Consider the following 22,674-nt stretch of genomic DNA (forward strand, 5'->3'; position numbering starts at 1 on the left):
TATAAGGACTATATTGAAAAAATATATATATATATATAAGATATAAAGTAGATTAGAATATTATATTTAAAACTAAATTAAATATCAAGATAATTTTTATATTAATAATTTGAGATGATATAAATTTTTTTGAGTGCTCCGTGCTCATCATGTTGATGAGCACGGAATGCAAACGGCTCGTAAAGTGTGTAAGCAGAAGTCGGTAGTTTTGTAGCCCAACAGTGAGATGTGCGGGCGTGAGTTCTTCGGTAGGGGATAAAAAAACATATTTTGTGTTTGGCCCAACAAAAAAAACATCGTACAATTATAAACTGTCTTATATATTGACAATTATTTATTTTCACTATCATATTTATTTATTTTTAAAAAAAGAGAGCTCGCACTTTTTGATGGTTTATGTGACTGTTAATTGCCACAAAAAAGTATCGTTATCAAAAGAAAAATTGTCAGCGAATTTTTGAGCGTTTAATTAAAATAATCTACCTTATAATTCCTTAGATTTTTTTTTAAATTGGAAACTTGATTGAACACCATATGAAATCTAACAAAGTGAAGTTGAAAAAAGGTAAATATAAAATAAAAAGGAAAATACATAAAAGAACATATTGTAATTATAATATATTGAATTGTAATTATATAGAAGAAATCAATAAATTCGGATTTCGGACAACTAAATATTGAATTGAAAATACATCACAACTCAGGTCTCCGGTTTCATCGGGAGTGGAAATTAAGAAGAGTTACAAGTCAATCCTCGCTGGGCCTAGCAAGTTGATAAGACGGTTAAAGAGGGAGGTTTCACTCGCGAAAGAAGCGCGTAGAAGTCACTCAGTATGGAAGAGCAGACACGCTTAGACTCACGTCGCCGGGCAGATTTGCTTAAAACCCGTTTTAACAGCGCGACACGTGGAAAGATATGATTGGCTCAGAGAAAGAAAGAAGACTGCATGCAAATCCCAAGTGCTGCATGAACTTCGCCTGTGACGAATCCAAGTGCAGGTGTCGTTTCAGGAATCATCCTCGCAAACAAAAACGGCTGTCTGTCACTGTGAGCGACGCCGGCTCTTCTCATTTCTCTTCTTCCATTTAACGTTGTGCCCCCTTCTTCCCTCCCTCACATTTGCTTTCTCTGATCAGGTGGGTTTGTGCGTGTGCGTGAGTGAGAGAGAGAGAAGGGAGAGAGACGGAGGCTTGTGGCTAGCCAGGGCTTTCTGAGTGTGTTTTCCCTTGATCCATTCTTTTCAGTTAATGAGCTAATCGAGATCTGTTCCTCTGTGTCGATTTTGCCAGTGTGTGTATGTTCAGGAATATCAGGATGAGCAACTCAGACGCAGCAAGCAGCACGCTGTTGAGCCCCAATACATATGGTGAAACTCTTTAGCCCTTGTTCAATAATTTCGTTGTTCGATTTAGGGCCTGTTTGGATGCTCCAAAACCGTGGTTTCAGAAGCACTTTTCTGCAAAACGAGGTAACCTCCTCCACATATTTACTTCGTAATCCGTAAAAGCACTTCTGAAACCATGGTTTGGTTTCTATCCAAACACTCCCTTAATGACATTTATTTGATTTGTTTGAATACATGTGTCCGGATCTTCTTTTCTGACGTCTACCTTCGATTTGATCTTCGTTCATGATGAAAGTTCTGATCTGAGAATTCTGTGCTCACTGAGCTCGACTCAGTAATGTTTTTCTTCTATTTTGTGTTTTGAGACAGATATCGGAGACAAAACCTATACAAGATGCGCACAGCGATATACGATAATTGATTTGAGTTCCTGTATATCCGATCCCAGATTAAGATTATTAAAGATTAGATCTTTGAGTCAGAAATAACAACTGCCAATATAATTTAAAAGAGAAAAAAATGAGAGAAAACTTTCATAGCCATGGATATTAATCCACAGCTAAAATCACAACTAAATTTTCCTAAGCCCCAAATTAAACTTTTTTGGCCCTCATATCCGCAAAACTTAATTACTCCTCCGCCACTTAATGTAAGGACATAATTAAGGAGTTTATGTTGTTCTTATATGTTTAACATGTTTATCAATTTTTTCCCCTTAAATTAACCCTATTGGTATTTTCCTAGAAATAATCAAATAAAAGAGGGAGGGAGGAAATTAAAGAAGATATTTAAGATACTCCTCCGGTCCTTATTATAAGACCCAATTTGACTTTTTATTTGGTCCTAATTATAAGACCCAATCCATTTTGTCTCTTATATTTATGCATTTTTTTCCAAGATAATCCTTCTAATAATGATAGTTTTAGCCAATATACTTAATTAACAAGGATATTTTAGGAATGACAACACTTATTTATTATAAATAACCAACTTAACTTACTTCCTTAATCTCCTCAAATAAGTCAATTGGGTCTTATAATTAGAATCGGAGGAGTATTTTAGAAAGAACATATCATATTAACTAATTTAACTATCATCTTTAATTCATTTAAATTAGTTAACTAGGTTCTATATTAAGGACTAGAAGAGAATTTTAAAAACAAATAAGTAAGTTGACTGAAGTATTGAAGGCACTTGAATATGATAATTCCTTGAAGTTATATTGCCGTCTTAAAAATACTGTGCTATGATTTAACATATCTTAACATTCTTAATTTATTTAAATTAGTTAATTAGGTTGTATATTAATGATCAGAGGAGAATTTAAAATCGAAAAAGCAAGTTGATTGAAGTACTTAAGGTACTTGAATAGGATAACTCCCAGAAGTTATATCGCCGACTTAAAAGTACTGTGCTATGATTTGCATCTTCAAATTATCTTGATATAGCATAATGGGTTCCTCCAGTTTCTCAAGACATATATAAATATATATATATATATATATATATATATTCAAGGAGTCCTTATTGAAACATTAGCTACATTGCTCATTCGATTTGGGTAAAACGCGCACACACTTCGATAAAAACTTTCATCCAAACTATTTGAAATCTATATCTTATTATTACTATATGTTAAAACCAAATTATTATGATAGTTCTGAATCTTATAACCCAGTTTGTTCCATGAGCACTCGAAGAAGCTAACACATAAAAGAAAAGAAATTGAACAATGTCGTATGCACAATGCCTAGCTCGAGAAACACCACCACCGGCAGTTCTTTCGTGACAAATGCCACGGTTCTCGGTGTTTGTTATAAATGTCACTAGAAAAAGCCTCTATATTCTTCTTGTCTTGTAGCGTCTCTATTCTGTCCTGTCTGAGACATGTATTAAGTTGATTTTACATTATGTTCTGTGAAATGCTGGCTAGTTGGAAGTGCAGAACCCATGTTACGTATATGCAAATGCTTGTGAAAAGTAAAGCTATATGTTGTGTTAACTACTCCTTAATGAATTAACGTTTTAAGAGCTTTTGGTTGGTATTAGGGTGTACATATAGGCCTGTATTATTGCACTGATATATGCTGATTACATCACAAGAGATCGAGGAAAAGAGTTCAAAATTAAAAAAAGATTAAATTATAAGGTTTTGCTTTGGTGATATTTATCTCTCTCTTGATTTTGCTTGATGAGTTATCTGTGTGTTTCGCTGGGAAGTTTGGACCAAAATTTTGAATGAAAGGATCTATCCTCACACTACCTTTGTTATTAGTAGAATAATATGTACTAATTCGCACTTTCCTTTTTGGCATCAAGGTATTTAAAAAAGAATACACAATGACTTTGATTATGGTTTTTTTTGGGTAAAATTTTAGTGTGATTTTACTATTGTTGATAGAGTTATGAAATACGTATGCTTTAATTGAAATTTACTGCCAGTAAATATATTAGCCCCCTTAAATCAGATTCTTCGCTTCGCCTAATTTGATGATGTATTCAAATAGATTTCTATTTAAATGAAAGACAATTGTACGGATATACTTACTTGGAGGAGGCCAGGTTAATTAATTCCAGTTTCCTAAGGAGGCATATATGCCCACTCTTGAATGGAAGGTTGAATCTATCTATTTAATGATTCGAAAACATATTTTGTTTGTTTTTTTTTTTTTGATACTTCGGAAAAACGCATAATTTTCCTTGTTTATTGACGTCTAGAACATGAGGAAAACCTGGCCTTTGCCTTTCCTAAGTTTAACACACACAAACACACTTAATTTAAGACAAGCATATGTCTTGCGCAAATTATTTCAGAAGTCATATTGATGTGTTGCTGGAAATTAAGCTTGGATGAGGGCTGCTTCACGAGGTTTTACAGTACAACTATTATTATTGATGTTAATATTTTTGCTACTTTTTTGTTGATCGTGATGATTACCTTCGCTGTGCAAGAAGTTGTTTCATCATCCAGTGATGAAGACCTCATCGTCCCAAATTTGGGAGCTTATAATGCGGCTGAAGGTGATCAAGAAGTAAACCAACCAGTAGGAAATGGTGCTCAGAATGAAAACCCCCACCAGGGCCCAAATCAGCCAGCTGCTGCAGTGGTATGCATTTCCATGTGTTTCATGAATATATGTATATCTATATACATATAATTTGAACAGTACTAGATATTGATTGGCAAATAATTTACATCACTAAGATTTGATTTCATTGTTTATATTTTTTTGCGTATGTATGTCTGTTCATTTTACAGAATGAACAAAATGTGATCCCTTCCGACCCTCGGCGTTATATAGGGTTGATTATTTGCAAGGAATGCAACGGAACTAAGTATATGGGAAAAGTTGTCGGGTACAACTATCAGAGAAAATGGTTCAGAGTAAGAAAGTTGTCACATGCGAAATGCTTTATCGCAACAATAATAAGCTGTTCATTTTCCTGCACTCTCACAGCTAATTAAGTCGTTGGCTGTTCATAATTCGATGCATGAAGGTTGAGTACGGGGAGGAAGAGTCTGAAGACATGGATGAGGAGTCCGTCCAAAGACTCAGGGCAAAGCAAAGCGACATCCTCGCTGCTCAGGCTCAGGCTCAGGCCTCAGGGTATGTGGGTGTGTATATAAAGTACGGCTTGATCTAAGTCCTCTCACTATTATTAGCAGAGCAGCAAATTAAACTTAGTAACAGAAGTAGATAATACTGTACAATCTCCCTGAGACAACAACTTCACAAGGAATTATATGCATTTCTGTCTCATTAATTAGCAGTTTAGTACTCTCCCGGTCGTTGATATAGAACTCAATTCTTGAATTGGTTTTGGTTCTAAATATAAGACCCATTTCTCATATTTATCAATTTTCTCTAAATTATCCCTATGGATACTCCCTCAATCATAATCAAGTAGAAGAAAGAGAGGGGTATTAAAAAAATGATTATAGTGTTTTAAGAAAAATGTCACTTTTCTTATAATGAACTAATTTACCTAACTTTCTTAATCTAATCAAATTAGTTAAATAGGTCTTATATTAAGGATCGGAAGAGTACTATACGTGTTCTGACATGGATTACTTGTTAGAATCAAGGTCTGCTGCATTAATTATATTAAAGAATATAGAAGAGGATCATGCGGGAGAGCTTACGAAACATTTTCACATGTAATTTGTTGAATGTGTATACACACACACACACTTTCAGTTCGGCGTCAACGAGGATGAAGCATGTGGGTGGTTCGAGGAAGAGGAGCGGGAAGGAGGAGGGTTATATCCCACTGGCCTTCAGGGAGACCAAGAAAGATGCCTATTATTACTATTAGCTGATTGGACCATGAAAGTGCTTCTGGGTTCGTATTGCATTGTGAACGTGTGCTTATGTGTGTTTATATGTGCATGATTTGCCTAATAATGGTGGTTATTTTCACTGGTTATGATCAGGTCCAGGCTGGGGAGATTTAGGAACCAGCAGAAAATTTACTTGGATTGTGAAATTGATATATATGCAGTCTCAAAGAAGCTGTTTATGTTTTGTTTGACTCCCTCAACTGATCAAAAATTCAAAATCATCGTTTTGCGTGTCGGAGTTTATTCCGTTTGGTCGTGTCGGCAGTCTTGATTAATGTATATCCTTTATTGGCTTTTATATCCCTGTTCTAGTTTAACTTGTTTCAAAAGAATTATACTGTCATCTGGTTATACTTCTAAGGGTTTGGGGATCGATGACGGAATTAAAACTAAAGATATCCGGCCAGATGGTGTCATTTCTGTTACTCCTGTACATGAAATGGCACCACATCAGATCATCTAAGATGGATGGACGTGCATGCGTACGCGCCTGAGGTTTCAGCGCGTCGTCAGTGAGTATGATCTACGCCACGCTACGTCATTGCCATTTGAGAAGACAGCATGGATTGTTGCCACTTACCCTGGCTATAGTTATAACGATGATAAGGTACTTCTAACCTAATTTTTATCATGGTTAAGCGAAGTTTTCAATTTTATATTATCTCTTAAAATTTAATAACTTTTTAATTTTATTTTTTAAAAAAATTATAACAACAGAATAATAAATTAGAAATAAAAATATACGTTCACATAATAAATTGGAAAAATTACAAATAAAGACCCCTCAATATATAAAATAGCAATCAGGGACCCTGAATTTGAAAAATTGCTCACAAAGACCCGGTCCCAATTTGCAATTATGAAATCATGGCCAAATTACCAAAATACCCCTCTTTAATTTTTTTTCAAAAAGGAACACCACTGCCTCGCCGGAATCCAGCCGCCAGAGCTCCGATGCCGGCGGCCGGATTCTGGCGGCCTTCCTTTTTTTTGTTTTTTGAAACTGTTTTTTTTTTTTTTAAATTGGGGGGAAGTGAGGTTGGGGGATTTGATCCCCCAACCTCATACTTCCCAAAATTAGGAATGACCATTGAGCAAACAAATTTTTGCTAACATTATAATACAAAAAAAATATAAGTTAACTCATTTACTCTTGTTCCAGGTGATAACAAGAATACATTTGAAAATAACAAGTTCTGATTATAAAATAACAAGTCTGGGATTAAAATTTAACAACACGTTTTTTTTTATAACAACACACTCTGTTTCAGGTGATAACAACAATACATTTGGAAATAACAAGTTCTGATTATAAAATAATAAGTATGGGATTAAAATTTAACAACACGTTTTTTTTTATAACAACACACTCTGTTGCAGGTGATAACAACAATACATTTGAAAATAACAAGTTCTGATTATAAAATAACAAGTCTGGGATTAAAATTTAACAACACGTTTTTTTTATAACAACACACTCTTTTTCAGGTGATAACAACAATACATTTGGAAATAACAGGTTCTGATTATAAAATAACAAGTCTGGAATTAAAATTTAAGAGCACCATTTTTTTTATATAACAACACATTTTATTCCAAGTGATAACAACAATACATTTGAAAATAACAAGTTCTGATTATAAAATAAGAAATCTAAAATTAAAATTTAACAACACATTTTTTATAACAATTAATTATTTTATACTTTTGAAAAATAAATTATTTATAACTTATAAAAAGTATTTTAAATCTATTTAATTTGCTAAAAAAATAATTTTTATCTCCAATTTATAATCAAAACTTGAAGTGTAATTTATTATAGATTAAAAATACTTTTTTATTGTTCAAATTTATAAATAAAATTTAGGAAAAATGACAACACACTTTTTTAATTTTTTTAAAAAAATTTTTAATCTATATATCTATACAACTCATTATAATATTTTTATATTATTTCATTCTTTAAATATTAAAATTTATTATTAAGTATTTAAATATTATAGTATAATTTATTATTTCATTCTTTAAATATTAAAAATAGTTTTTATATTTAAAGAAAAAAATAGTATTTTTAATTATAAATTAGAGATAAATTTCATTTATAAATTTAAGCAATCAAAAAGTATTTTTAATCTACAATAAATTGTACTATTTATAATTTATAAGAAGTAGTTTGATTTATAATGAGTTGTATAGATATATAGATTAAAAATTTTTTTAAAAAAAATAAAAAAGTGTGTTGTCATTTTCCCTAAATTTTATTTATAAATTTGAACAATAAAAAAGTATTTTTAATCTATAATAAATTACACTTCAAGTTTTGATTATAAATTGGAGATAAAAATTATTTTTTTAGCAAATTAAATAGATTTAAAATACTTTTTATAAGTCATAAATAATTTATTTTTCAAAAGTATAAAATAATTAATTGTTATAAAAAAATGTGTTGTTAAATTTTAATTTTAGATTTCTTATTTTATAATCAGAACTTGTTATTTTCAAATGTATTGTTGTTATCACTTGGAATAAAATGTGTTGTTATATAACAAAAAAGGTGCTCTTAAATTTTAATTCCAGACTTGTTATTTTATAATCAGAACCTGTTATTTCCAAATGTATTGTTGTTATCACCTGAAAAAGAGTGTGTTGTTATAAAAAAAAACGTGTTGTTAAATTTTAATCCCAGACTTGTTATTTTATAATCAGAACTTGTTATTTTCAAATGTATTGTTGTTATCACCTGCAACAGAGTGTGTTGTTATAAAAAAAAACGTGTTGTTAAATTTTAATCCCAGACTTGTTAGTTTATAATCAGAACTTGTTATTTCCAAATGTATTGTTGTTATCACCTGAAACAGAGTGTGTTGTTATAAAAAAAATGTGTTGTTAAATTTTAATCCCAGATTTGTTATTTTATAATCAGAACTTGTTATTTTCTAATGTATTGTTGTTATCACCCGTAACAGAGTGTGTTGTTATAAAAAAAAACGTGTTGTTAAATTTTAATCCCAGACTTGTTGTTTTATAATCAGAACTTGTTATTTTCAAATGTATTCTTGTTATCACCTGGAACAAGAGTAAATGAGTTAACTTATATTTTTTTTTGTATTATAATGTTAGCAAAAATTTGTTGGCTCAATGGTCATTCCTAATTTTGGGAAGCATGAGGTTGGGGGATCAAATCTCCCCAACCTCACTTCCCCCCAATTTAAAAAAAAAAAACAGTTTCAAAAAAAAAAAAGGAAGGCCGCCGGCATCGGAGCTCCGGTGGCCGGCGGCTGGATTCCGGCCAGGCAGTGGTATTCTTTTTTGGAAAAAAAATTAAAGAGGGGTATTTTGGTAATTTGACCATGATTTCATAATTGCAAATTGAGACTGGATTCTTGTGAGCAATTTCTCAAATTCAGGGTCCCTGATTGCTATTTTATATATTGAGGGGTCTTTATTTACAATTTTCTCATAATTAATTAATATAACTAATTTTTTTAATTTTTATGTTAAGAAAATTAAAAAAAAAACTTTTTGGTGAGGAAAATGGAAATCTTCGGGTGACGTCGGGGAGCCCTTGCAAGCGTCTCAGCAATTCTGAAATTCTGGGGTTTTGTAAACACGAAACAATAAAATGGAGTCGCCGGGAGGTGAATCAAAGCATGAATTTTGTGTCACTCCCAATCTAATAGAAGCAAGAATCAATCAATTGCAGAGTAAATCATACTGAATCAGTCAGTCATTTAAGAAAAAGAAAATCCGCCAGCTAATAGCCACTGCCCAATGCGGCCTACTGATCAACTGCTCAGCTGATCCAAGTTAACCTAGATATGGACACCCACTCGTCTCACGCGGCCGGGAACATTCGCTCCCGTAGCTCCCAATCCCCCTCTCCCTCTCACTCTGCTTCTGCCTCTGCCACCTCTACCATCCACAAGCGCAAAATGGCGTCGGATGATCACGCTCCTCCCTTTCCCCCCTCTTCCTTTTCCGCCGACACCCGCGACGGTGCTTTAACGTCCAATGATGACCTCGAGAGCATTTCTGCTCGCGGCGCTGATTCCGACTCCGACGATGAGTCGGAGGATGCCGTTGTTGACGACGACGAGGAGGATTACGACAATGAATCCTCCATGCGCACCTTCACTGCCGCTAGGCTTGAAAACCCCCCCTCAGCTCCGCGGAACACCAAGCTCCAAAAGGATAATACGACGGTCAAGATAGAGAATTCGGATAGCGCTAAAGACGCTGCCGCAGCCGGGACTGCTTCGGTGGGAACCATTCCCACCTCGACCTCAGTTCCGGGCATTATGGTTAAGGAGGACGCAACAAAGATTTTTACTGATAATTTGCAGACGAGTGGGGCATACTGTGCCAGGGAAGAGAATCTCAGGAGAGAGGTAGAGCACTCCTTCGCCCGTGAATGGGAGCAAAATTTCCAGTGCGATTGAGGAGGGCTTTAAGTTCGCATCATAAGTCAATATCATGTGCATTCTCATATCAGCACTAGCCATTTGTCCCTGTTTCTGGATTAAATTTTTAATTTCTTGTCGCTCAATTAATCTGTAGCAAGTATTTTGTTGCATACTTGCATGTTTGACGAGAGGTCTTTTGATTCTGCCATGTATGTTTGCTTCGCATCTTTCCTTTCTGTTTTGCCTTTTTCTCGTTGTCTAAACTATTCAACGCTCCTTTTCATGGAAATCAAGATTCCTAGTTATGACGATTTGGTACCTTGGAGTCTTTCAGGAAGAAGCAGGGAAGCTGAAATTCGTATGCCTTTCAAATGATGGTGTTGATGAGCACATGGTTTGGTATTTATTCATCTTTTCTAAGAACATTCAAGTACCAGCTGGCTGGAGGAGATTTAGCTTATTTTCTAATTCTCTGTGAACATTGATATTAATGATATTCATTCTTACTACTGCTTTTGATTGGTTAGGTTGATAGGATTAAAGAATATTTTTGCTAGACAACTTCCCAACATGCCCAAGGAATACATTGTCCGACTTGTTATGGATAGGTAATGCCAGTAGTCTTTTAAATTTTAAGTACTAAAACATATCCATAGGCATTTTTAAATGGACAAGTTCTGAAATTGATTTGAGATTGTGTTTTGATGCTTGTAATTGTAAATGCTTGCACTTGCTCGTTGGATTTGCAGGAGCCACAAGTCTGTGATGGTTATAAGACGTAATCATGTTGTTGGAGGAATTACATATCGCCCATATGTAAGGTAATGATTCACGTCCATATCTTCATATTCTTCATGTTACTGCTGTATTACCTCATTTTGTTATCGGTTCGTGTAAAGAGAAAATGAGAGGTTGTCACACTTTTCTTTATTACTGTTAAGATGTCAATAGAGTTAGCATTAATTTGTTTTTTCCCCCCTCTTTATTTGCTACCCCCCCTCCCACTATAGTGTAGTCTTTTTTTGGGAGGGGGACCCATAACTTAGCCTCACTTGAAACAAAAAAACTATCATTGTATTTACTGATACTCTTGTGGTTTATGATTCATAGCCAAAAGTTCGGTGAAATAGCCTTTTGTGCAATAACAGCTGATGAGCAAGTAAAAGGTTATGGCACCAGACTGATGAATCACTTGAAACAGTATGCTCGTGATGAGGATGGATTGACACACTTTCTCACATATGCTGATAATAATGCTGTTGGCTATTTTATCAAGCAGGTCTAGTTATCAATATATGACATCCTTGTCTGGCGGTATCCTTTTTTTTTTTTTTTTTAAATAAGCTAATCATGAGATATATTAGTTGCTTTTGGATAGCATATTTACTGATTTGTTCTCTTTTGATCAACTAAGGATGAAAGAGGAATATCTGGACATCGTTAGTTGGTATAAGAATTATTAATAACGGACAATCCCCTGGTTTAAACCCCAACCTTCCATCCTTTATTAGAATTTGTACCATTAGGGCCCTAAGCCATTGCAAATGGAGACCCAAATACAGAGAAAAAAATCATTGTGATATTGGAATCCATTCCTATCCAATTGACCTAATTTTTAGTATTTCCGAGAGGAATTTTTTAGAGGAAAAGTGAGGGGGCGCATGGGGTGGGCTTGTTTTAAATATCCCTTCTGTTCAACTAATGGATACAATTTTAGATTTGGCATTGATTTTGGTTTATTTTCCTTCAGGGCTTCACAAAAGAGATTCACTTGGAGAAAGATAGATGGCAAGGGTAATTTTATCTTCATTCTTGTCTGAAACATGGCAGCGGTTCTTCCCATGGCTGTATCTAACGTGAAGTGAAAGAATGTTTTCTTTTTAATTTTATTTGTCACTTCAGTATCATAATTGGTTGGGGTGTAGAGTTACCCGAATTGCAAGTGCTTAATTTTTTTTATTTTTTAACCAAAAAAAGTGATTTCATCTTTCACTATTTGTTTGTTATATACCATCTGGGGGATCATCAAAATTAATCGTCATTTCAGGTATATCAAGGATTATGACGGAGGAATTCTCATGGAATGCAAGATCGATCCAAAGCTCCCATACACTGATTTATCAACTATGATTCGTCGTCAGAGGCAGGTAACATAGTATCCATTTGGCAATTTGTTAGATTTACTTTCATAATGATTTAGATGAATTAGTTTACATGAGAGGTCATCATGTTTCTTTCATTAAAATTTTAACATATACCTGTAAGTATAAAACGGAATTTTTACACTCTAAACTCATTTCATCTTAGTCTGAACTTTTCTTTCCCATATAATATACCTCTATTAATTTTCAATGGCCTCCTCTTAAACGCACGCAAACACATGGAAAAATGGTGAGGAAGGAGTTGCCAAGCATATTAAATCTTAAGAAAGTTGGACAAAAAGAGGCCTCATCAAGGTAGATGTGCATCCACTCCCTGAAGGCATTTGGATGCAAATCCCTGATCCATCCGTGATGAGCATAAAATAAAGTTTGATGATGGGCTGTTGGATTGTTATGCCTTTAACTGGGCCAAAATGATTTTGCTCCCTGGAGGCATTTAAGAGTCCACACTTTGACATCATTTAATTGGTCAATTAGCATGTGAGTGTAACTGTGACCAAAGAATTAAGTAATGAAGTGTGATCACATGCATATTTGAGTATATTCTGATGTACGGTGTAGTGCAGAATTAAGATGCAGTTAGATGGAGTCCCATAAAAAGGGATAGAGAAAGATCGAGAAGAACGTTCAATGACGTCATTGAACAAGACCTCCTAAGGACTTGATTGTTGATAGAATACTCGTGTGAACCATGTAGCTGACCCACTTAGTGGGATAAGGCTTGTTGTTGTTGATGTTGTTGAATCTAATTTAGGAGGGCTGTGTGCATTATTCTTGTTTCTATATAAATTGGAGCATTGGAGCATCTGGTGACATTATTAATTATCTTCTTTACTAACTGTTATTCTGTAGATTTTTCAGATTTTTTTTCCTTGAGAATAATCATTATTGGTTTTACAATATAGGCTATAGACGAAAAGATAAGAGAGCTGTCAAACTGTCACATTGTTTATCCTGGATTTGATTTTCAGAAGGTATCCAACATTATCTAATCTTTTCTTCCTTTTTATTTATTTATTTTTTAAATAATTGCATTCATTCATGACTTGCTTAAAAGTCCGCCACTTTCCTTGGTTGTGACATATGTGAGCAAACTACCTGGCATGTCAGCCTAAGTTGCAAGCCCCCCCCTTTTTTCTATTGTTCACATACTATCATTAATTGAGAAACATATGACTTGTGGAATACATCATGCAGAAAGAAGCTGGTATTCCTAAAAAATCAATCAAAGTTGAGGACATTCCTGGTTTGAGTAAGTACCAAATTCCCAATCCCAGTTTATCTTGCCAATGTTCTTTAGTTGGGGTGCTTCTGGGTTAAATTATGCTTTCCCAGTCCCTGCTTTGAAACGTATGGGCTTAATTAAAATTTTATTTTTTGTAAGTACTGGTCATTGTTCAGTTGTTAATAGATTTTACACATGAAGTTCTGTGTTTCCTGTGATTCGTGACATACGAAACTGGGATCTGTTTATAAACTATGTCAAGAACTGATCTGCAATCTCAATTTCTTATTCGGGCGACCCCATGCATGGTGCTTAGTTTCTTACTAACATACTTGGCGTCAAGGGGATTTCATCTTATTTTGCTTTTATCAAATCCTGGTCATTTTACCGATTTATAGATACGTATAAACGTTGGCTTTTCCCGTGGATGCGAGCAAAAAAGCGTTATGTTTAGGAATTCAGATATTGTTTAAAAACTGATCAGACGTCCGTGGTTCATGCAATTGCAGGAGAGGCTGGATGGACTCCTGATCAGTGGGGTCATTCCCGATTTAGAAGTTTAAGTGTTTCTACAGACAGCGCTGCGAATCAGAAACATTTGACTGCATTTATGCGATCACTTCTGAAGGCAAGTTTCTTGAATGCTTTATTACCTTGAATTTAAATTTTCTATTGTTTACCTTCTTCTTCTTCTTCTTCTTTTTTTTCTTGGTGATAACTTGTTTACCTTCATTCGCATCTTGAGTACATCAGTTTTCCTTTTCCCTTTCGGTTCTTTCCTTTTTCAGTCATTGCTGTTATCTTGTATACAGTCAATGCACGATCATGCTGATGCCTGGCCATTCAGGGAACCCGTTGATGCCCGGGATGTTCCTGATTATTATGACATCATCAAAGATCCAATGGGTGAGAACTACCATATCCATATTATTTTTGTTTACTTTTACCTTGCGTTTCTACTTTCTGTAAGCATGGCAACTGCTTCAACTTCAATCTGTGAATTCTCTCCTGTGGTTTTTTCTGGGGATATTTCAAGCTTTTAGTTGAAACTTTTTATATGGTTTCTCATATGGTTCGTAATATGGGGCTTTCCTAATCTTTGTTGCTGATTGTTTGTGTTGGATATGACCTAGAATGTTAATAATCGTCATAAAGGGTCTCATCTTTTGTATGCATTTAATGTGGGTGCAGATCTGAAGACAATGTCTAAGAGGGTGGAGTCTGAGCAATATTATGTTACATTTGAGATGTTCGTTGCAGATGTCAGAAGAATGTTCGCCAATGCACGGACCTATAACTCCCCAGACACGATTTATTACAAATGCGCTACCAGGCACGATGCTCCAAGTCGACTGTTTTTCCTTTCCTTCCCCTTTCCTGTCCAGTTTGATATGTAGATTAATGAATAAATAAGAAGAAATAATTATTGTTAAATAATTAATAATGGTGGCATAAATATTGTAGGCATCGTGGGTTATTGTGGAATGGGTTTGACTGAAGTCAACTTTGGTGTTTCTCACTTTTCATGTATATATATTTCAGGCTGGAAACCCATTTTCAGAGCAAGGTTCAATCAGGTCTACAGGCTGGCACCAAAACTCAGTAGCAGCCTCTGAATTCATTAGGGGTTCCTCTAGCCTTCAGCGGCTAAAGAAAGCTGAATCCCCTCCAATATTTCCTTGTATGTTGTAAAAACTTGTTCTTTAGTTGGCCAAAAAAAAATTGTTCTTTAATTTAATTTTTTGTCAAATGGGTTACCTTTTTTGTACAGTTGAGATTGATTTTATTTTAATATAATAGTAAAAACAATTAAGTTGATATAAAGTTCTAACAAATGTATGTGCAAATCTAGTTGTGTTGAAAGAGAAATACAATTAACTGCGGACACTTTTAAACAAATGTTGATTCAATTAATAAGGATTTCACTCATAATGCTCAAATTTTACTACATAAATATTTTTAAATATGTTCTTTAAATTTGGAGGTATGTTGGTGAGTTCTTGAACTCAATTCACTTAAATTTAACTAGATTTTAAAAAAATCTAATCCAATGTCATATTAAGGGAGAAAAAAAGTGATGAATTAGTGTTGAAATGAAACTCTAATCACCCCTCACAAGTGAAGGTTTGCGCTTCCGTCTTAAGATGCTCTTTAGACAGCATATGAAGGCCTTTTTTAAAATTAAAAAAGAGAGGAGTTTTACAGCTTTTGGGTGAAAAATAATCTATATTGTTGCTATCACTTTTGTTCTTTACTTCAGCGGCAAAATATTATCAAATATTACGCTATTTAAGAATCAATAATAAAATAATGTAATGATATTATCAATGTATATAACACCAAAATATCGCCTTAAATAAATGATAGAAATACGGAGAAAAAGAGCGGCATCTTCTGCAACTGTCGTTCGTTTTTGCCCTCGACGGGAATTTAATTAGAGGTCAGGGCTTGAAATTTTTGGAGTTTTCCTTCAGTTCTCGGCTTCTCGCTGCTAGGTGCATTCGCGAGTCGTTACCGGTTACCGCTTCTTCCCGAAGACTACCGAAAACGCACGGAACGTTGTTGAGCTCCCCGTTCCTTGTCCCTCCAATCATCATTCACCTGCACCCCTTAGATCCGTCGAAAATTAACCCTCAACATTATTACTCATCTCAAAACTCGAATGCAATCATACTGACAAATCCAATCGGATCATTCTGATTGCGTTCCACTCGTTCCTGCAACTCTGAACCCAAATATTTGGTGAGTTTTAGTTATCTGTGATTTAATGATCAGAACTTATCGGTAATGAAGAATTAATGTCGTAGATATTTTTATGTTCTTTGCTTGGTGTAGCGTAATCGGTTAAGCGTTTAGTCAGCTGAGGCTTCAGCATTGTTTTCAATTGACTCGGAGTCTGTTTCTTTCCTATCTAGTGTTTCTCTCACGATGTTTATGCACTTCACCCATCATAATTCGTAAGACTTGGCTGTCGTTTGGGCGTTAAATTGGAATCAGATGTCCTTTAATTATTGATTTCACCTATCAATTTTTCCCGGATTTATCTGGTGATCCTAGGTATATGAATGCATGCTAGGATTGCTGTAGGCTGTACAGCTTCTTTCAAGTAGCTGTCTATTCTGTTGGCATCTGCTTCCAGACAGCCTCCTTGTTTCCTTCATCACATTTTGGTTAAGTGATCATTCTTTGGAATAGTGAAAATCACCTCGAGCTTGTCTAAATTATTGGTGCTAATTCTAGGAGATATGGTTTAAAACGATGTCTCTTGGTTTTGTCCATATCACCGTAGGGCTACCGAGACCTTAAATAAACACTAATAAGATCTAATATCCGGTTTTGTCCTTGGGCTGCCTCCCCTGTGTTCCTTGTTTGCTAGTTGCACACGACTTCGTTCTTTATATGCCAATGCTTCTCTCATCTTTTTTGCGCCTTTTTATTTGAAGTCACATCAAATGGCCAACAGAGTTCAAATCCCCTCAAGAAATTCAGCACTCATCGCCATGATTGCAGATGAGGTGAGAATGCCATGCTTTTATAATGCTTTTCGTGCATGCCTTTTTTTTTTTTTTTGGGCGAGATTGTCTTGTAGATTATAAACGCGTGTTAGTGGGACAGCGTAGACACTTTTCCAGCAAGTTTACCTCTACACGTATTTGCGACTTATGAAGCTTCAGCCTTAAGCTTTAAAGAGTATGGTTATTTTCGTCCTTAAAACTATGGTTTTCAAGGAAGCGGCGTTTTCTTCCCATATCTGATGGGAGATGGAAGTGAGTTTTCCAGTAGAATTGTTACGGTCTGCCAAGCACACCAAGATGGATTTTCTCTTTCCTTTTCCCTTTCCTAACTCTGTTCTTTTATACTAAACATGCCTTAGGATTTTTGAGATTTTATTTGTTGTTGGTATGCAAATCAAATTGCACCACCCAAGACTAGTCAATAAATTAATAATGCGGGCACCTTAGTGTCTTAAGCTCCTCACCGCGTTATAACTTTCCTGAGCCATTGTAGTGTTCTGCTTGTAATTATTTAACTGAATTTCACACAGGACACAGTAGTTGGATTTCTGCTGGCTGGAGTGGGCAATGTTGACTTGCGTAGGAAGACAAATTACCTCATTGTCGACTCAAGTATGCCATTAAACTTCGATTATTATATCTTATAACATGATTAGTAATTTCTAAATAACGTTTACAGTTTATAGTGGCTACATGTTATCTACTCATCTTAAATGTTGTTTAGATAGTTATATGTCTACTACATGTATTTTGTAACTGCTTTTAAGATATGTTGAGGGCATCAGCTGTGAAATTCCTACGATTAAACCCTGGAGAAGTTCCCAGTACAAAGCCATTTTACCCTTTGCTTCCAATTCAATAACAAAAGTCTATTTGATAACATCAATATTTTGATATGTAAAGCACGTGGCAACTTAGTGTGTGTGCACGGGGGAGGGCGGGCAGATGTGGGTGCATGGGTGGGTGGGTGTGGAAAGAGGAACAACTGTTATTCAAGAAGTGTCCCATTAATGTAGTGTTGGCACTATAGTATTTTATGATCTATCTCTGCTTGTTTTCAGAAACGACTGTCAAGCAAATTGAAGATGCTTTCAAAGAGTTCACAGCAAGGGAAGACATTGCAATTGTGCTGATAAGCCAATATGTAAGTTATATTTGCATCTTCAGACTAATTCATAATTCGCAAGTGGGTAAGGCTGTTGTCCGTAGACATGCAAATCTAGTCAAAACCAGCAATAGCCACTTGTGGAAGTGAACATGACCCGCATGTTTCTGAAGATCCTCGCTGTATAATAGCTTATCCTGCACAATGATTGGATTTACTTATATGGAAACCCTACCAAAACCTTACATGATATTAGATACTGCGAAGTCTTATTTAATTGGGTCACCTAGACTTTTAATATTTCTCCTGTGCCAGGTCTAGATGCATTCTTGCTCATCAACTTTTGGGGTTTTTACTGGATGGCTCTTTTTAATACAAATTCCCTATATAAGCAGCTCCTTTTATGAACTTGTTTGGTATTTTTACACACACGCACATCATTTGTGGGATCATCTGTTGTTTTGGCTTGTTTTCCTAGAGGATCTATTCCTATCTCAAACCGCTGTCCACTGCCTTCAAAGATGAATAATGATTAATTAGCCAGTGGAAACACCCCCCAAAAAAAAAAAAAAAAACCTTGGAACTGATTTATGATCCTCTGGCTTTCCTTCATAAACTCTAAACTGTGCATGTTTAATTGAAGACCTAATCCTATATCCTTCATTATCCAGGTTGCAAATATGATAAGATTTTTAGTTGATAGCTACAACAAGCCTGTTCCTGCTATACTGGAGATTCCTTCCAAAGACCATCCTTATGATCCTGCGCATGATTCTGTCCTTTCGCGAGTGAAATATCTCTTTTCTGCTGAATCTGTGGCATCTGGCAGACGTTGAACTCGAAGCTTGTTTCATTTCACATTCCCCCTCCCCCTTCCAACGCCCCCGGAAAAAACCTTAAAAAATTCTCTCCTGTTGAATTGTAACTTGGATAATTTAGCTTTCGTGGGGTTGTTTTCTTTCCTTTTGAATAAATTAGCATGGTGCCTTTGTATTGCATGGAGTCTGAAGAAATAAGATGCATGGTTTATGGTTCATAACTAGTGATTTGTTAAAATTTTTATATTACATAGAGATTATATTAAACAAAATAGATGTTGCTTTTTCTCCGCCTCAAATTGTCAATTTTTCACTTGAGGTTTGGTACACAATGAAGATAAGGATATATCTATATATATATATATATATAAATATATTTTTGTCATCGAATATAAGGATAATTTGATAAGCGAATGCGCGTTTAGTTTAATGAAAAATAGTGATAGCTTAAAAAATGAAGGCAGAAAAAGTGATTACAATGCTCTAAAATATAAAAAATAATGACACAATGTTTTTTAGGTAAATATGATTTTTAAAGGTAAGTTCAGCCCGAGCATAAGTAGCCGTCAGGTTTAGGCTCTTTGCAGGAAATTACGCAGTAGGGATAAAGTTTTTAAAAAGAAATGAGTGGACTCTCATGAATTATAAATCGTAGAAGGTTCATGAATCTTAAATGTTCACTAATAAATGTTGGAAGCTTAATGATAAATGATGGAAAATTATTTATAAAGTCCCTCATAAATTGTGAAAGTTTTATAAACTTTAAATACTTAATTATAATAATAGAAAGAGTTAATTATAAAAGTCAAAAGATCAATTCGCTGAATTCTTTGAAATGTTTGAATTGTATTCATAATTTACAACTTATCCACAGCTAGTCTTCTATTATTTACCGCTAAAATTTAACGATGTATAATTAATCTTTTAAAATTTATATAATTTTCGCAATTTATAATCTATTTGCAATTAACTTTCGATTTTCAACCAAATTATGTATTGAGTTATGCATCGAGGATATTTTCATTCATTCATTTTGGATAATTTTGAAAATTTATGATATTTTAAAATAATTAATTTTCATAACTTCGCTAACAAAAAACATAAATCCATAAGGAAAAAAGGTCATAAACAAAAAAAAAAAAGCAAATAAAAACTCTCTAACGCGTGAAATTATGATTTGGGATCTTTAATTTGAAAAATGACAAATAAAGACCCGATCCTATATTGTAAATATGAAATTTTGATGAAACGTTTGAAATGTTCTTCAGCTAAATTATGATTTGGTTTACTGAACTTGTCATTTTTCATAGTTAACTTGTCATTTGGTATACCCTCAACTAAATTGTGATTTGCTCTATTGAAATTGTCATTCGCTAAAGTAAACATATCATTTCCCATAGTTAACCTATCATTTGACTGAAGGGTATTTCAGACATTTCATTAAAATTTCATATTTATAATATGAGACCGAGTTTTCATTTATTATTTTTTAAATTGAGAATCCCAAATTATAATTTCAATATTACTAGGTTTTTATTTGCTATTTTTCTTGAACAAAAACGTTATATCGTGACGAAGGAAATTTCTTTCGAATCTCGTTGGATACTTGCTTTCCCCTCCCCTGAATCTTCTCTGCTGCCCTAGCGTCTATTGAGGACCAGAGCATTAGGATTAGCCCCATCCGTCATGGACCTAATACTGGAACTTGGCCCACGATAAAGGATAAGAAGTACAATTCGAAAGAAACTCCTGAGTTGTTAAAATCGGTTGTTTGTCGGTTTCTGAGCTTCGTTATGAACCTCCTTCTTTTGGTGTATTGAATTTATGAAATTGATTTTCGAATGCTACCTCTTGGATTGTTTTTGCAGTGAGTGCCGTAAAATGAAATTGTTATGCTTTTGTGCGAAATGTTTCGTGGCAATTCTATTTTGATTGATCACATGCTTCATTATGTTTCAAACTCCTCTCTTCTCAGAGGCTGAGGTGCCACAAGCAGTGAACAATGCTGGGAATTTCGTATGGAGAGCTGTTTCTGTTGATTGGAGCTACTGCTGCTTTGATCGGTACTTACCCGCATTTATCAAATTTATTTCTTAGCGCAATTTCAAATTACTTATCCACCAAACTGTATAATAGGCCCAAAGGATTTGCCAAGGATTGCTAGAACGGCAGGGAGGCTAGCTGGCCGAGCTGTTGGATACGTGCAGTTGGCTCGTGGCCAGTTCGACTCTGTTATGGAGCAAACTCAAGCTCGCCAGGTGCTCCCTTTTTATCCAAGGCAGTAGAGTATGATGTGGATTGAATATATATATATATATATATATAACACTACCTGATCATATATTAGATGATAAATGTGTCCCTTTGTTGCTTGAGGTGCAGGCGAGAAAATAAATAAAAAATAGATGGAGAATAGGAATAGAAATTGTGGCTGACTTATTCTATGCGCTCGAAATTCTAGCTATCTATTTTCTGGTTTGTTTACTTTTGTCTTTTCATTCATTTTGTTCTCTTGTTGTGGGTTCCTATAAATATTCCTGTCAATAGCTGTATGCCAATTCTCTAGACCAGTTGAAGTCAGTTTATCTTGTCAGTGCAGTCTCCAACTTCATCCCTTCCTCTCCTTTCATTCTCTCTACTCCTCCCATCAGTGAGGAAGTGGGGGGTTCAACATAATCTTTCTTTCTTCTTTAGAAAAGGAAAAAAAGGAGATGAGAACAATTAAAAAGCCTAATTTCTTGAATGAATGTGATGCACTTTGGATATCTTCGATCAATATTTCTGATAAAAAAATTTTTTGTTAGGAGCATATATCTATCTCATCCGAGGATCACCTTTATCCAAACTAACTTTGGCCATGGCATTCCTTTGCAGAATTTAAATTATATTACGTTCATTTGTTATTTTTTCAGGTTCATAAGGAATTGCAGGATACAATGGCCCAGCTAGATGCCATACGGCATGAAATTCGAAGCATATCAATAAAATCCTGGTCCTTTGACCCGGAGGTTGTGGATAATATTGACCTCAAATCTACCTCAGATGGTATTATCTGAAACAAATAATTTTAGGCATATTGTTGTATGCACTAGATTTTTACAGACATGGTTGCTGAAACTCTGTACAATTCTGCAATGCTCTTCTTATTTTATTTAGGCAATAGTAAACCAGAAAGCACTAGTTGGGAGAATAACTCAGCATCCACTGTTTCCAAGGTTTATCTTGCAGCTTCAAATAATTATATATAATGCTTTAGGATCTGATTATACTCACATGCCTACTTTGGTTCTAGGATTCTGCTTCACTGCCTTCAGATCCATGCAATATGCATAGTCAAAACTACTATTGGTCTGCCAAGGGAAACCAGAAAACATTAGCGGAAAGAATGACTTAGTACTCTCTGTTATCAAGGTTTACTTTGGAGCTTCGAATAAATATTTGTTTAGGATCTTAGCATATCACGTGCTATTTTTGTTTCCAGGATTCTGCACTACCATCCTCAGACATGCAATAGCATTGTCAAGCAACTACCTATGCCAGATTGGCTGAGTCTCCTGCGATAAAGAATACCTGTCAACTAGTAATACTGAAGTGAGGATTGACAACGAACTGCCCCTGCTGTCATTCCATATCTGCCGAAGATGCTGGACTGTCACCGAATCGTGGGGGTGATGATCATTTACCATTTATGTTTTCTTGTTGCTTGTCATCTACATGGTTGGCTTTTGACATCATTCTTATTCGGCTACCTCTGGTTT

The 22,674-nt window shown here is 34.8% G+C and overlaps 2 protein-coding genes and 1 pseudogene across 4 annotated transcripts; all 3 read left to right on the plus strand.

Annotated features, from left to right (window-relative positions):
- The first annotated feature begins 9,303 nt into the window (after nt 1–9,303).
- Nucleotides 9,304–15,313, plus strand: LOC114762600 (histone acetyltransferase GCN5-like). Of its 3 annotated transcripts, XM_028952110.1 has the most exons (13): nt 9,306–10,076; nt 10,426–10,490; nt 10,619–10,699; nt 10,841–10,912; nt 11,202–11,370; nt 11,842–11,885; nt 12,139–12,238; nt 13,159–13,227; nt 13,451–13,505; nt 13,988–14,106; nt 14,291–14,384; nt 14,670–14,811; nt 15,021–15,313. In XM_028952110.1, the coding sequence occupies exons 1-13, from the start codon at nt 9,507–9,509 to the stop codon at nt 15,082–15,084; spliced, it is 1,644 nt and encodes a 547-aa protein (XP_028807943.1). In that variant the 5' UTR covers nt 9,306–9,506; the 3' UTR covers nt 15,085–15,313. The 3 variants fall into 3 exon arrangements, with proteins under 3 accessions (XP_028807941.1, XP_028807943.1, XP_028807942.1); XM_028952108.1 differs by having other exon boundaries at nt 9,304–10,076; nt 14,267–14,384; nt 14,670–15,313; XM_028952109.1 differs by having other exon boundaries at nt 14,670–15,313.
- A 660-nt stretch (nt 15,314–15,973) lies between these two features.
- Nucleotides 15,974–19,051, plus strand: LOC114762603 (V-type proton ATPase subunit F). Its single transcript, XM_028952113.1, has 5 exons — nt 15,974–16,220; nt 16,922–16,993; nt 17,524–17,605; nt 18,055–18,137; nt 18,770–19,051. The coding sequence occupies exons 2-5, from the start codon at nt 16,931–16,933 to the stop codon at nt 18,932–18,934; spliced, it is 393 nt and encodes a 130-aa protein (XP_028807946.1). The 5' UTR covers nt 15,974–16,220; nt 16,922–16,930; the 3' UTR covers nt 18,935–19,051.
- A 1,464-nt stretch (nt 19,052–20,515) lies between these two features.
- Nucleotides 20,516–22,584, plus strand: LOC114762604 (sec-independent protein translocase protein TatB-like; annotated as a pseudogene).
- The last annotated feature ends 90 nt before the right edge of the window (nt 22,585–22,674 follow it).

This window comes from Neltuma alba, unplaced genomic scaffold, assembly GCF_004799145.2.
Source record: "Neltuma alba isolate B1F8T4 unplaced genomic scaffold, ASM479914v2 tig00011237_pilon, whole genome shotgun sequence".
NCBI lineage: Eukaryota > Viridiplantae > Streptophyta > Magnoliopsida > Fabales > Fabaceae > Neltuma > Neltuma alba.

Excerpts from the sequence above, each read along its gene's own strand:
- LOC114762603 (XM_028952113.1), top strand. The coding sequence starts at position 16,931 with ATGGCCAACAGAGTTCAAATCCCCTCAAGAAATTCAGCACTCATCGCC. Across the intron at positions 16,994-17,523 it reads TCGCCATGATTGCAGATGAG|GACACAGTAGTTGGATTTCT; the intron begins GTGAGAATGCCA and ends AATTTCACACAG. Across the intron at positions 18,138-18,769 it reads TTGTGCTGATAAGCCAATAT|GTTGCAAATATGATAAGATT; the intron begins GTAAGTTATATT and ends TTCATTATCCAG.
- LOC114762600 (XM_028952108.1), top strand. The coding sequence starts at position 9,507 with ATGGACACCCACTCGTCTCACGCGGCCGGGAACATTCGCTCCCGTAGC. Across the intron at positions 10,913-11,201 it reads ACATATCGCCCATATGTAAG|CCAAAAGTTCGGTGAAATAG; the intron begins GTAATGATTCAC and ends TATGATTCATAG. Across the intron at positions 14,385-14,669 it reads CATCATCAAAGATCCAATGG|ATCTGAAGACAATGTCTAAG; the intron begins GTGAGAACTACC and ends ATGTGGGTGCAG.